The 16410-nt window shown below is 40.6% G+C and overlaps 1 protein-coding gene across 1 annotated transcript in view; it reads right to left on the reverse strand.

The window, feature by feature from the left end:
• NAB1 (NGFI-A binding protein 1) overlaps window positions 1-16111 on the reverse strand; it is a 55870-nt gene extending 39759 nt beyond the window's left edge. Inside the window, exons 1-2 of the mRNA XM_032222092.1 lie at window positions 15838-16111; window positions 4028-4861 (exon numbers count right to left, since the gene is read on the reverse strand). Coding sequence (XP_032077983.1) covers window positions 4028-4846 — 819 coding nt within the window. The 5' untranslated portion in view covers window positions 4847-4861; window positions 15838-16111. The remainder of the gene's footprint in view (window positions 1-4027; window positions 4862-15837) is intronic.
• Between the last annotated feature and the right edge of the window lie 299 nt (window positions 16112-16410).

The following is a 16410-nucleotide window of genomic DNA, read 5'->3' on the forward strand; positions in this document are numbered from 1 at the left end:
ATTGGACAATCATATGTTTATAAAGAGAGGTAATTTGGATTGTAAAAACTGTGTCACATACATCCTGGAATCTGCTTAAATAGGTTTTAGCTACATACGCACACATAATAAACTGCTTTCCACAATAGCAGAAATTTATTATTCTCAATTTGCAAATACGTGATTGTGGAGGAAGACGTTCCTTTCTCATCCTACAAGTAAACACCAGCTAAAATATGCATGGCATGGTACTGGAAATTTCCAGATATCTCTCCATGACTCTTTGAGATATCCCAAACTTTGTCTCTAAAGACGAAAGTTAAGCAAGAAGATTGAACAATCATTATCTGACATGAGCTCTCTGTTTCTAGCACATGACTCTAAACCTCAGAAAGATGGAGTTCTCTTCAACTATCTACAGAGAAGCCATCGTGACCCGACAATTGCATGATAGCCATATGCGCGCCGACAAAACCGCAACGACAAAACCACGATGTCAAAATCGCTCCCACAAAAGCGCGCCGACAAAAGCGCACCGACAAAAGGACGATGACAAGCACAATTAGGGTTAGGGTTATAACGTACGTATACGCGTCCCACTATGTAGTTTGTTGATGACGCGATTTTGTCGGCGCGCATTTGTCGGCGCACTTTTGACGTCACGGTTTTGTCGGCATGGTTTTGTCAGCGCGCATATGGCTATCGCGCATTTGTCGGTGAACCAGAAGCCATCACTAGTGGGACAAAGAAAATAATGGCTGGAAATCAGAGGAAATGAAAGAGGAAAGTTTGTTAGAAGCCAGTTAGAGAAATTTAATGCAAGACAAAGTCCTCATTCTCCATATTAATTCATATTAAATTACTGGATTATTTAGATAACTTCAGAAAAACTATCCACCCTACAAATTTGTAATGAAAGTCAACAAAATAACTAGAAAAAGCTCATTAATGCTAAAAGTAGGGAAATATGATGTCTGAGAGGAAGAATCCATGTTGTAGATCCTTCCACAATAACCTTAAATGTGAGGGAGGAGCTAAAGAACAAGCATTGTGTGTATTACTTCCACAGCTACTTTTATTTATCCTTCCTATGGTAAATAAGGAAGACCATGTTTTTCATACTTAAGCAGTACTGTAAATCATCTTAAGATCTGATAAGTTTGTTGTTCAGAAGTAAAGTGATGGAAAAATATGTAACAAGTAAAATAGGGCATATTTTTCAAGCTTTGTGATCCATAAAAAAAAAAATAGACCAGAAAAACAAATGCTTGTTGGCTCTGAATTTTTATTTTACTGAAGTAAGCTATATTTTTTATAGAGATCACATGAAAGTAATAGAAGGGCCTATGCCCAGAGCTGTCAAACTCCTGGCCCTTGGGCCAGATGCGTCACGTGGTTTAGTGAAGGGGGGGGAAAGTCCCAATATGTCACATGATGTCATGACGACTTGAGTTTGACACCCCTGGTTTACCCCATCAGCTTGAAACTACTGCTCACTAGCAATGACGTAACTGCAAGAAACACCCTCTGACAAAACAAATCCAAGGAAGTTCTGCTGCTGGCCTTTCCTTAACACTGATCATTTATTACAAATTCAAGCAATAAAATTTCCAATATTCAAAAGCCCTATATAGGCAAATCCACAGGTTTCATGCACATAAAATATGCACCAATGTCCAGCACCTATCAACTTATCTATATCCCTTTCTTTTACAAAAAGAACTGTTACAAGAAATTTAACTAGGATTGAGCAGATAATCATCAAAAGAGCTAGTAAACTAGTCTGTCATTTATCCAAAATTGAGGAAATACTCTTAATTGTGCCATCCTATATATGCCTAGTCAGAAGTTAAGCCCCACTGAGTTTAGTGAATGCCAACTCACAAGAAAATGCATAGGAAATTGTATCTTTAATTAGTAAATGTTACACTGAGAATAATATTAATTTTATGCCAATTAATAAATGAATGTACTGCTAATGAAAAACAATCAAAGTAACTATGTACAACAGCATACTACACTCTATGAAAAAAATGAATAAAAGCCAGCTTTTGAAAGCCAGTTAAGCTAAGTAGACACCGGGAAATTATCAAAACCTCAAGTGTTTTAACATATACTACATGGTGCCTGTAAAGATAAAGATTGAGGCTGAAAGAGAAACATTTTTATATAAAATGTTCATAATTTTGTTCACAAATTCAACAACGCTTGAACATGTTCAAAATCACCAATGTCAATAGACATATTTAACTCTATTAGATACAGTTACAATTATTTGTTCTCTTGCTTTTTCCAAAGGAAATATTTTATTCTTATTCTCAAAGAGAAATAAATGCATTAAGATTGTGCTTATACAATTGAACAATATACATTTACTCAATTGTTTTACTGCTGTTCAGCAACATCCAATATAAATAGGTATTTCAAAGCGTAATTATCTTGAACTTGGGTTTAAATGCTGCAATATATCATACAGACATATGGTTTCAAAGAGCTACAGCTGAAGTGAATGAAAGCTTAAAAAATATACAATGAACAGCTGACCATCTCCTTAGGAATACAAAAGTTCTGTTTGGAGAGAAATCAAAACTCTTGAAGATCCTTTCATCATTTACCAGCATATTTAAAAATCTAAATGCATGAAAAACTAACTTCAGAGCACACTTGAAAATAGATAATTACTAATCAAGCTCCTTATAATAAAATCTCCTTAAAGCAGGGGTGTCAAACTGGCAGCCCACAGGCTGAACACGTCACGCACAGGCCACGCCAACCGCAGCTCCACGAAGGTATGTGACGTGATGGCAATATGACGCAGTGAGTTTGACACGCGTGCTTTCAAGGAAGATATTTAAAATAATCTAAATGTGAATTTAAATGTGAACAGTCAATTTTCATTTCAATTACTATTTTCTTTAATACGTCCTCCATGAAAGGACCTAATGTATTACATTTCATTAAAAATATTTCACAATACATCTATAAAAAGTAATTTAATAAAAGTGCTTCCTGCCTATAAAATTCTGATTAGTATCAATGTTCCCCTAGCACAGTGATGGTGAACCTTTTTGGCCCCGAGTGCCCAAATCGGAATGTGTGTGCATACACATGCATGTGTGCACGCCGGAGCACCGAAGACCAGCTGGCCATCATGTGCATGCCTGGTTTTTGGTCATTTTTCAGGCTGTTTTCAGGCCATTTTGTGGCGCCTACGAAGACCAGCTGGCCAGTGCATATGTGCATACTGAAACCAGAAGAGCAATTGGCAACGATGTGCGTGCCCACAGGGAAGGCGCTGCATGCTGCATCTGACACGCACGCCATGGGTTTGCCATCGCAGCCCTAGCAAATTTGATTGAGGTGGTGGTGAAAAAAACCCTTAAGATTTTGAAAAAAAGCTGACTTTACAGTGGTAGAGACTAACTTGATTCTGCATCTAATAACGGCAGCAAGACTGTTGGTGGCGCAATACTGGAAGAAGGAAGACTTGCCTACAACTCAAGAATGGACATTGAAAGTTACAAACTTAGCCGAGATGGCTAAAATATCGGTATATCTTAAAGATCACTCAAATGAGAGATATAAACGAGACTGGAAAAAATGGATTGACTATATACAAAATAATATGGGACCAAGAAATTCCAGTTAGCCTATGCTTAAGATCAGAAATTATTTAAATTGTTTAAAGTTGGTTCAGCAAGAAGCAGCTAAGGTCAACGTAGAATGTTATTATTATTTTTTTATTTCTTTTTTTTTCTCAATAGATTTTAGACTGTGTTTGTTAGAAATCCATACCGTGTACGGGTTCTGGGAAGTCGGGGGGGGAAGGTGGAGGGGGGTTGGGGGAGAGGGTGGAGGGAGGGAGGGGTATATATTAGGCTAGACAAGAATTTGATGGTAAACTAGAATTATTTTGATATACAAGAAATTGTACTTCGATGTCTTACTGATTGAGGAATGATGAAATGTTTGCCTTAAAAGAAATAAAACTTTTGAAAGAAAAAGATTTTGAAAAAAAGCTAGCAGAGAATATTAGTCCCCAATTTACCTCATGAAGGGTGAGATGTTTGCCGTCTTTCCTCTTCGAGTCAAACCTCCCATATATTGCACTGTACTTTCTAATCTCTTCTTCTTTGTGAGGGTCCTCATCACTCATTTCAAAGATATGACCAACCATCTTAGCCAGTTTTTTATTGATTTTCAGCATTTCTTTAACTTCATTCAAGTCACTTTTGGGGAGAGTGGAAACCATGCGTTCCACACACTCGGTGACTGACAGAGCTGCAGCTGCATCCAAAGTTTCTGTGTTATCCTTTGGTGAAGGTGGAGAACCAATGTCAGCAGGGGAAAGGCTGTGCTCGCTCTCGGTTCCATGGTGTCCTTGCCAGAGTCTCTGCTCGCTACTGTTTTGCGGCACTAAATTCCCCACTCCATCAGATTTGCCGGGGCTCACACTCTGAACACAGGTTGTGGCGGCACATTTTGGAATCTTCACATGAGGCTCCCGGGTACTATTATTCCGTTCATAACTATTGCAAGATATTCCCAGCCAAGTTGGTGATCCTTCCGGTAGCTTATATATTGGAATGCTACTGACCGGTAAGGAAGTGAGAGGCTGGTTAAAAAGGCCTGGATTTGTGACCCAGTCTCTCAAAGCTTTCTGCAGCCTTCGGACGTGAAGAGGTTTGCTAGCCATGCCAACCAAGGCCATGATCTCAAGGAACTCTTCTTCACCTGCCTCACATAACTGCTGAACGTCATCCCCTCCCTGCTGAATGAAGGCATCAAAGTAGAACAAGAGATTGGCTTTCTGTAGGATGCGATAAAGCTGCAATTCACCAAGGGTTCTGGGCAAAGCTGTGGCCATTGTGGACCCAATGCCCTGCAAAAGAAGCAGAAGAGCAATCAAATGAATACCAATTTCCAGATAGGCTTTTTTATTCAATGTAAATGCATTCCTTATGGGTGGGCTTAGCAGAAGGAGGACAGGATTAAAGTTGGTTAAAGTTGTGTTGAACTGACCAAGTAGTATTTGGCAAATTGATGTCTCAATTTTTCATCTATGGGGGGGACTACTTAACAGGGCAATTATAAGAAAAACAAAATAAAGCAAGTAAAAAGTCTTTCAAAAATGGTGAAGTGTCTCATTAAAGCAGATTTGTCTTTTTGCAGACTCCTGCAACCACTTCATAAATTGTTCTCAGCTTTTATTTGCAGCCTGGCTCATGCAGTGGATATATATTTACCAACCCGCAGAGCCAGCTAACAGTAGCTTATGAAACAATCACACAAACCTTGAAAATGACATAACTGCTTTACTGATTCAAAAAGAGAATCGGTGCATCGCAAAGCAACTCTTTCAAAGGATTTGCACAGCCCTAATATCTAACAATAGGTATGGCCCATAAATATAAAGAAAAGGACAGCTGTTAGATTGGGAAATAGAGGGCTTTTCCCCACACTTGTACCTCTGATCTATTATTTGTAAAATATAAATAACTTACCAAATTACATTAGGTAAAGGTAATGTGTAAACTGTAACTTCAAGGCTTATTGTGATCTCCTAAAATGACTCCACTGTTCATAATATCTAACACTTTTGCTTAGCCTTAGAGTTTGCTACTATTGATGTTAATAATAACATTAATACTTTAATGGCATTGCTTTAGTATTATTTTATGGTTTTATTGCATGCTGCCCAGAGTCACATTCTATGAGATGGACAGCTATACAAATATGATCTATAAATTAAATAAACAAATATCGTAGAAGCCAAAAGGATCTTTCCCTTCCATTTCACTATATCTTCAATGCTATTATACTGTACCGGTATGATACAGCTACGCTAGATTATAGCCATATAAAAACACTGCAAAAAAAGAATTCTCAATAATCTCCAAATATTAATTCCAGCTTTCCAAAGAGCTATTCCAGTACCTGTAACCAATGTTTGAAAAGATTTATTTAAACTGCTTTTATGAAGGAGATAGATATCGTATTTTTCAGAGTATAAGACGCACCTTTTTCCTTCAAAAAAGAGGCTGAAAATCTGGGTGTACCTTATACACTGAATACATCATTTTGGCCTCCTGAAACCCTGCCCCCTTCAAAATGGCTGTGCATAGCCTTCAGGAAGCTTTCAGAGTGCCCCTGGGTGGTGGGAAGGGCAAAAATGAGCAAAAAATGGGTTGTTTTTTGCTCAATTCCCCCCCCCCCCGAACACTCTATATGCCTCCTAAAGGCTATGCATGCCCTTTTTTTGACAAAAAACGGGCCCGTTCTCACAAAAAAACGGGTGATTTTGGGGAGGTCTGCAGAATGCAAAAACCCTTTATTTTTAATTTGCCTCTTCAAAATCTTGGTGCATCTTATACTCCGAAAAATAAGGTATGTTATAAACATAAATAAATAAATAAATTCTCAATCCCCTCTAATTAGTAGTGATAAGTGTTCTGCTTGCATAGCTACAGTTCTGTATGCCACAGTGAACCACTATTTCAAGTACTTTTCCCTATAAACATGTTGCCACTTAGAGATAAGAAAAGAGGTGAAAATTGAAGAATAAAAATGTATTATTTTATAAAGTGAAGAGAAACAGTTGTAAAACGTTACCTTTTTCCCATCTATTTCTCCTAATCAGCTAATTAAATAAAGACTCATCTAAATACAGAAAATGAAGAATTTCAAAAAGACTTCAAAACCGGTACAAAAGTTAATGAAACCAAATACATTTATAAGACATTAAAACCAGATTCAACTTGTGTCTGATGGATTAAGAGCATACGTCTAAGTGTCACCTGACAAAATTTAAATCCTGGTAGATTAAACCTAAACATACTTACATATAAAAATAAGGTTTTAATCTAGTAACAAATTCCATTTAATTAAATAGGCTCTGAGGTGAGCAATGCATAACGCTAACTAAGTTTTAATATGCATTCGATTGTAGGATTTTAAACACAGAGGGGAACTGCTCAGATGATGGAAGAGCAAATAATATATTTTCATTCTAACTCTCATTTCTGCATTTTGTAAATAGAAATAATCTAATAGAGAAGACTTTTATTAATAGTACATAGTATTAAATATATAACCTGGAGAACTTTATCATTAAAGCAAATTTAGCTTTGTGCAGACATTCCTTTAAAATGGATTGAAATTACATATAGTGCTGAAAAGAAGAACAGTCATCCACATTCATAGATCCTCCTTTACAAATATGAATTAAGGTGGAGGCTAAAATCTGGTCAAACCTAAAGCCATTTACATCAGACTTAATGCAACATCACCCTCTGTTCCTATTTGATTCTGTTCTTTCTTTATACAAGACAAACCCAACTACAGAAGAAGAAAAAATTGGCTTTTTACAGATCTATTCTTAAAAGTGTGCAACAATATCTGTATGTATCTCTTGGCTGAAGGTTTTTAAAGACTGGAAACTATTGAAGAAGTGAGTAAATTAGGGGACTATTCTGGCTTTTTGCTATTGCCGACAATCAATAAATGTGTGTGAAAAGGTAGATTATTTAAATTCAGAAGAAAAAATAGTGCAAATGAGAGAAATTTAAGCATCTGTAATTTTTCTCTGAAATCAATAGAACTTTGAAAACGATTAAATATATAAACCTACACGGGTCTATTCAAATTCTAAGTAGACTGAATGGTGTTTCTCGAAGTTCTCGACTTACAAAAGTTTGTTTAGTGACAAGTTCGTAGTTACAACACAGAAGCTGTAATTTTTCACATTTACAACAGTTGCAGCATTCCCATGTTCAAAATTCCCCATGTTCAAAATTCAAGTGCTTGGCCACCGACTCATATTTCTGATGGCTGCAGTGTCCTCTGCTCATGGCAATCAACTTTTTGTGACCTTCTGACAAGCAAAGTCAATGGGGAAGCCATTTAACCATTAGCAACCATGTTACTAACTTAATAACTGCAGTGATTCATTTAACAATTGTAGCAAGAAAGGTGGGGGGGGAAATAGGATACAACTTACTTAACAAATACCTCACGTAGCAACAGAAATTTTGGGCTCAACTGTGTTCATAACCTGAGGACTAACTATATCACTGTGCTAAATTTGATCCAGAGCGTAAACCAAATATCATCTTTATTTAATTCCTTTCTAAAATTACAATTCTAACTTGCATTTCTTATTGGAACTCAAAGTCCTCTCAATTAGCCTCACACTCACAGTGCTCTGACATAGTTTGGCTGAGAGAGTGACTGAGTCAACCATATTTAGCAAAGTAGCATGCTCAAGTATTGTCCAAGTCCCAAACCAGTTATCTCAATCATTACGCCAGACTGCTCAACTCTAACTGATCTCAGCTCCTAGTTATGCTAATTAATAGATGAAGGTTTTGAAAGATGGCTAGTGGTGTTGTTTCTTTTTTTTTAAATCAAACCACTTTTGCTTGTCTCATAAATTTGATGTTTAGGTAGTATTTAGATTAGATTAGATTGCTTTTATTTATAGGCCGCCCTCTTCCCTGAGGGGACTCAGGGCGGCTTACAACCTATAGGGAGGGGATACACGTAATGACATATACAGACAATACAAAATTAAAAATAGAAGCAACATTCATTCATCATTCGGGTGGGGACGGATCCCAATCTTTAACCCCAGGCCTGGCGGGATAGCCAGATCTTAAGGGCTGTGCGGAAGGTCTGGAGGGTGGTGAGGGTACGAATCTCCACGGGGAGGTCGTTCCAAAGGGTCGGAGCTACTACTGAAAAGGCTCTCCTCCGCGTAGTTGCCAGTCGGCACTGGCTGGCAGATGGAACTCGGAGGAGGCCTAATCTGTGTGATCTAATCGGTCGTGAGGAGGTAATTGGCAGGAGGCGGTCTCTCAAGTACCCAGATCCACTACCATGAAGGGCTTTATGGGTGGTAAGTAGCACCTTGAAGTTGTGATGACAACTGGGACTGAAATTGCCATTCTAAGCAATGCAATTGTAATGTCACATGATCACACTGCTTAGCAATGGCAGAAACCAGGAGTTTCTGGTTGCCAAAATGAGGACCACACACCTAGTTAAGCAAGGACTGCATGTGACTGGGACTCCCAAGTTTCTGCAGGCTTCCCCATGGATATTGCTTGTGAGAAACCAGCAGGGAGTGTCGAAAATTATGATCATGTGACTACAGCTCACATCGAGATCAGAATCACAGGCCATGATCACAGGGACACTGTGATGACCAAACTACAGTGCTGAATAAATAGACATTAAATGAGGGCTGCCTGGATTTGAAATAAGCTCTTACTTCAAGATTAATTTCTACTAATTTGGGAGTCCAGCAGATACAACAGAGGTGTGTTGTGGGCCTCATGATAACTGTGGCAATTGCACTGCAAGTGTCATATGCATTGTAGATTTGCTATTCTGTCTTTTCTAGGTTCAGGCCTATCTTCAGTATCAGTGGTGAGATTCAGGCAATTCGCACCACTTCGGGGGAACCGGTTGTTAACTTTCTGAGCAGTTTGGTGAACCGGTCGTTGGAAGAAATCATTAGGGCAGAGAACCGGTTCTTAAATTATTTGAATCCCACCACTGTTCAGTATGTATAACAAGGCTAAGCAGCAATTTTTTAGCAATACATTTTTGGCCAAATAAATTTGAAGCTAAGCTGTTGTTCCAATTCAGAATTTTAAATACGGAGAAGAATTTACCAGATGCCCTAGGAAAATATGATTAACAACTAAGGGCCCACATTTAACACATCAAGTAATCATTTACCTCATTTCATGACAACACAGCCTACCTTTGTGATTCGCCCCAAAGTTTCTTGATGGAAAAAGAAGAAGATATACAATAAGGTGGGGGGGGGGGATGACTCCAAGAATGTCAAGCTGTGCCATGCCAGGATCTGGGAACCAAATCTCTACCATTGGCTGACTCAGAGCAGATAGAACTCCCAAAACACGAAGGAAGAAGCTATGCCAAGACGCCTCGCATAACTATTGATAGCTGCATTGAAGATTGGGCATGGCTTATCTTTGTCAGATATAGGTCTGACAGTGGAAACCCCATGGTGACACCACTCATCGCCTGCTCAGAAGCACAAAAGCAGTCATTATTCGAACCTAAGTGTTATTCTACAGTTGTGTTCTAAACTGCAAAGTGCTGGAAAGAAACCTACATCTATACCAGCTCAGCAGACTTTCATCTCTCAAGAGCAACGCCTGTCAACCAAAGACAATGACAGGATTCACTGATAATTAACAATCAAGTGTCTTACATGTATGTGTGAATTAGCTGTCATCCAAATTCTTTTCACACATTTCTGCATGAAGGGGGGGAAAAGCACATTCAAAAGAGCAACAGACTCCTATCTTTAGCTGCTGCCCTGATGCTGAACAGTTTCTGCTGATCGAAAAGAAGGCAATTACATTTAAACTTTCAGGCATAAAGATTTTGCCTGACACTAAAAACCTTTATACAGATTCCCAAATTCCTAATAATGGACCACATGCAAATGTCTCCACTCCCAGCTTCCCCATTTAAGATAAGTCTCGTAGAATAAAGGTAGGATGGATCCAGGAAAAGCTGTAACACAAGAGGGGCATAAATAAAAACTTGCCCTTGCAGCTTGTCTGAACATTCTCTGGGTCATAAGAATAAGGGGGGGGGACCACCTCTGTTATCAATTATACATTCACAGGACCTCAAACACCATTTTATGCTCCTGTAAGCCACCTTTTAAAAAATTGCTTGAACCCTTAGAGCAGTGTTTCTCAACCTTGGCAACTTGAAGATGTCCGGACTTCAACTCCCAGAATTCCCCAGCGAATGCGAATTCTGGGAGTTGGTTGAAGTCCGGACATCTTCAAGTTACCAAGGTTGAGAAACACTGCCTTAGAGACGAAGTGATAAACTCTGCTACATGCATGCTTATCCTGTCAAATCAGCCTTTGGAAAAATCCCCCCTCTCACTCTGTTGAGAGGGAGAGGGAGAGAGGGAGGGAGGGAGAGAGGGGGGGGGAGGGAGAGAGGGGGGGGAGGGAGGGGAACAAGTATTTGAGATATTTTGAGTAGATAGTTTCCTCCAGATGAAAAGATACATACCAGGCCCTACTTCTGCCCAATTTGTATGACCTTTTTGCTGTTAATTTTGTTGTCTTTCTACTGATTTTGAGAGGCAACAGCAAAAATAAGGTTAGGAGCAAAAAAAATCTGAAATAATTAGTCTAAATCAGACTGTCAAGTGCAAAGATCAATCGGACGCTTCTAAACTATGTTACAAGACAAATATTAATAAAACAAAATAACACACACGTTATAGTAACATTCTGATAGTACTGTCCTAAAAGTGGCTATTCCAAAGTTAAAAGAGTTAAGTTGGAACATCCCAGGTTCTGTAGATGGTTGCAAAAAGACAGGTAGGAGCTATCTAACCAATAGTGGTAGAAATACTTGGTGTTATCAAATGAAAAGAAGAGATCCTCCCACCAATCCTTTCTCAAGACCTCTAGCATGACCATTTTTAAGGATAATAATAATAATTCTTTCAGCCAAAAGATGACTGTAGGAAATAAAGGTGCTTGCATGTTGTGTGTGAAAACTGGAGGGAGGAGGCGTTTCTGCTGCGATGTGGCTCATGTGGGCGAATTATTGAGAAGAAGAACTCTTGGTGTGGGTTGCTAGCAGTGGGATGAACATACATTAATCAGCCTTCTAAGTCTTTCATGGTGGCAAGAGATGCTGTTTGAAATGCTAGAAAATTTGCCATCAAAGTTCAGAAAGAAAATACCACTAAAAGGACTTTTTTTTTCCTTTCAAAAGGTGAAGCCTGACCCCAAACTCCACAAAAAGAAGCTAACATAAAAGCATCCGTCTTCAAATGTGTTCCAGCGGCAAATCTTTGCATCGTTAAGATGTTTCAGATCAGATTCTCCTCTGATTCATCTGTAATAGGAATGACTGAGGACAGAGGGGAAAGGGAAGGAAACAAAACAGATAAAAGGTTTGTATCTCCCCCCCCATCCTCCCCCCAGATCTGTACAGGTGTTGGTTGACAAATTAAAGTTCATTTCCATTTTAATTTGGCTCACTTCTCCCGCCTTAGTTAGGAAACTTAAGTTAAATGGAAGATAACAAGCAAAACTTAACAGCAATAGCTTAAGTGACACAGATTTTTCTATAAGTGCTTAGAAAGCAAACGTTTAATATAGGACTGCTATGGGAAGATTCCACTTGATACGGAGAGGTATCAAATGCCAATAAATATTTCTTGGTACTACCACAGAGAGGGGAGCAAATTCCAAGCTTTAATAATGAATAATCCTACTAGCCGACTGCTTTCCCAATCTAATACCAATGAGGTTTTATACAAATGAATAATTTCTCCATAAAATGAGCTGAACCTATTTCAGAAGGAATAGTACAGCAATATTTCCCCACAGCCATTTAGCTTTACTACCCTGGCACAAGATCAGAACCTCTCACCTTTATTAAAAGAGTAATTATCTCCCAAGATAACTTTCCCAAAATATTGATTTCAGCAAGTACATGTCTCCAAAAGGTCTCTTTAAAGTGAGTATGCTTTGGACAGTTGTTTATTTTCCACAATAATTAGAAGCTACATATTTTAACAACCTTTCAGCAGCCTCATATTTTTGAATTAAATATTCCAAGTGGATGACTATTAATGTAAGGGCTTTTGGCCCCGAAACGGACAAGAATCAGTTTTATATGACACTGATATCTTATTGCTAAACTCATGCCCTTTCATTCAGCCTCAAGATGTAAAGAACAGTGTGCATATTTTTCCTCTAAACTTATAAACACAGTACTAAAATCAATTAAAGGACACGGTGGCTCAGTGGCTAAGACTCTGAGCTTGTCGATTAGAAAGGTTGGCAGTTCAAATTCCTAGCACGCATAACGGAGTGAGCTCCCGTTACTTGTCCCAGCTTCTGCCAACCTAGCAGTTTGAAAGCACGAAAAAAGGCAAGTAGAAAAATAGGAGCCACTTTGATGGGAAGATAACAGCACTTCATTTGCCTTCAGCATTTAATCATGCCAGCCACATGACTATGGAGACGTCTTTGGACAGCGCTGGCTCTTCGGCTTTGAAACGGAGATGAGCACCGCCCCCTAGAGTCAGAAACGACTAGCACATATGTGCGAGGGGAACCTTTACCTTAAAACCAATCAAACTTATTTCCAAATGCAGGGGTCAGAGTGATATCTCGATCCATTCATTCTCATTCTCTCTCTCTAAGACCAAGTGCTTATTTTGGGAGGAGGAAGAAAATAAGACCCTGTCTTATTTTCAGGGAAACACGGTATTTAAACCTGGGTTCCACCAGTGTTCCTCCTCTCCACAAAATAGCAAGCTACTCAGTACAAAAATAAGATTCTTTTAACAAATGAAATCAATATGAAGAGAGGATGAAGCAATTTTAAGATTTACTGACAATTCTCCAGAGATCTTTAAATGTAATGATAGTTTCAACTGTCTACCAAATTTGTATTACATTTTTTGTACACTGCATATTTTTGCAATATTATTTTTGTAGCAGAATACAGTAATAACCTTTCTATATTTATGCCTGAACGTGCACTAAGATACAGCTCAAATATCTATTACCTACCAATTACCTCAACTATGGTTGTAATTTGGTAATATATCCAAGAGTCCCTACCTTAAATATTTCAAATACTCAAAGTATTCAAGTACTGTAAATAAGACCTCCTAAATTGAAAAGCTGAACTGTGTATATCATTTTCTATCACACTTTTAGTTGTGCTATGTCCCCAGACACTTAAGGGAGAGAAGGGGAGGGGGGGCAAGAAATCAGAATTTTCTCAAGAAAGCATTTTATCTTGGTTTTGATTTGCAAGGGGACAGCAGTATCACCATACCTATTGAAACATGTCTGAGTACCATACTGATAGTGGAACTGAAGTTTTAAAACTGAATTAAAGATGTTCCTACAAATATATTATATATATATATATATATATATATATACATACATACATACATACATACATACATACATACATACATACATACATACATACATACATACATATATTTAGTGTCACAACCCCTGGTAAGCCCCAATTATGGGAGGAAGCTAACTGCTTCCATCATCTGTCAATCTGTTATTTATCAGCACAAATAAACACACACACACACACACACACACACACACACACACACACACACACACACACACACACATATATATATATATATATATATATATATATATATATATATATATATATATATGTATGTTTTTTTTTTATTTGTGCTGATAAATAAAGGGAGACTAGTATAGATCTATTTCAAGCTATTTAGCTCTCATCAGCTAGCCATACCCTTACTGGGATTTGAACCTGGGCTATATTGCACACTAGGCATACTAGGCAAAGATATATATATATTTGGGAAGATAGCCTCAAAAGCAATCCCCACCCCAAGTTTTAAATATATAAAAATGTGCACCAAAGGTAAGTTTCCTAATTCTGAAGATGTTCAAAGCTTATTCAAACAAATGTTAACCAGATCGGCAACTAACTAAGGTTCGCTATCCATATCAAGTCAAAGGTTTATTGGATCACAGACAAGCACATCCTTATCTATACTATTTACATAATGTGGTAAAAGCTCCTTATTTTGCAATGTTTGGGTTGTATACCATCTCTCCCAACTTTTAGTGAAGACAATGCAAGAATGTTTCAGTACTTTCCGCCCACGCCCTCACCCTTTCCCCCCCCCCTTCTTTTTGCATTGGATTTCTCTGGGAATTATCCACACGCTACCCACCCACACACGCATCCTCGCTCTCCTTCCGGCAATCTACAGCGGCAGGAACCAACTGCAGCGCCGGAGTGGTGCAAACAGCCTGCTAGGCGAGAAAGAGGCAGGGCGCTTCTATATTCCCTTCGCCCTTCCCACCCCCCTCCTCTTACAAACGCAACTCTGCCTAATACACCTATTTAATTTAGAAGGAATCCCCCACTTAGCCTCCCTGTTACTTGCTCCCAGGTAAAATGCGCAGAGGAATTGCGGCCCCGTTTCAGACAGGCCGCTGTCCCCATCAGTTTCGCTTCTGATTAAATACGAGAGCACGGCTCAAAGAAACTCGCACGGATGTTACCTGTGCACGTTGCCCGTCCGGGTTTCATCTAGAAAGGTTTCATCCCCACCTGCCACCCAAGCTGGTTCGCGCATTTTTTTTTTTTAACCGGACGTTGACTTAACTCGGGGCGAGTTAAGAAGTACGCGCGCAAGTTTGCAAGCCGCGCAAATCGGGCTGCAGGAGGAGACGCCGAATTCAAGACAACCCGTTTCAGTTTAGAAACCCGAAGCGCGCACACACGCCCCCTACTCCAGCGATCAACATGATGCTTAGCATAAAAGTAAGGATCGCGGCTGAAAAACCATGAAAAGCGAGATCTGCGATTTTCATGCTATTTCTTCCGGAGTGCATCATTATTAAACCCACGGGGGGGGGGAGGGCAATTTCACTACTCCCAGCAACTTGCAACGACTGAACGCAGCTTTGGCTTAAAAGAGCTCTTCCCACCCCTCCTCCCCGCCCGGTCCTGCAATGCTCGTTTCGAAAGATGCCAGCCGAAACCTCCGGCACACGCAGCGACCCCCACAACGCATTGTGTGTTTAGCGGGCGCCGGAGCCTCGGAAAGTCGCGCGAAGGCAAACGACCAGGCGAGCGAGAGAAAAAGCGCACGCGGCGCCAAAGGGTGCGCCGCGGCGGAGCTTTCGGACTGCGCCGCCCCACGCCTTCGGAGTTGGAGCGGAGCGAAGCCGCCGCTCCGCCTGGAAACTCCCGGGCGATCGCCAAGCACCAGGTGAGATCCAAGTCCTTCCTTACTTGTCTCCAGGACGTCCTCGCAGCCGCCGCCGCCGCCGCCACTGTTCCTGACTGACGTCTCGGCCGAGGAGGCTGTTGGTCTGAAGTTACGGCCGAAGTCCCCCTCGCCTGCGGCCAAGCTTTTCCCTTTCCATCAGTGGGTGTGCTGCTTCCGCCGCCTCTCAGGCTTCGCTCTGACCCGCAAACCCGGAGCGCGGGAATGGCTGCCGCTCTGGCGGCGGCGGGAGCAGAAGCAGCAGCCTCCGCCTCCTCCACCGCCGCCACCGCCGCCGCCTCCTCCTTTCCTTCTCCTCTGCCTGCGCATCCACGGCCCCCTCCCGCGCGCCGTCACATGGGGAGATTCCGCTCTTGCTCCCCGCCTGCTCCTGCTCCTCCCTCCCACTCGCGGCCGCGTGACGCAGATCCTGGCGTGGGCAGCGCGGGGCCGGGGGCGGCGGCTGCTCCTCCTTGGCTCGGCGGCCCTTGCCTGGAACAGAAGGCAGAAACCGCCCCGAAGGAAGCGCTTGGCAGCCGAGCAAAAGGGAGAGGCGGCCCCAGGGGGCTCGCCAGTGAGGAGGGAGCGGCGGCCGGCGG

The sequence above is a fragment of the Thamnophis elegans genome, chromosome 1 (assembly GCF_009769535.1).
Source record: "Thamnophis elegans isolate rThaEle1 chromosome 1, rThaEle1.pri, whole genome shotgun sequence".
NCBI lineage: Eukaryota > Metazoa > Chordata > Lepidosauria > Squamata > Colubridae > Thamnophis > Thamnophis elegans.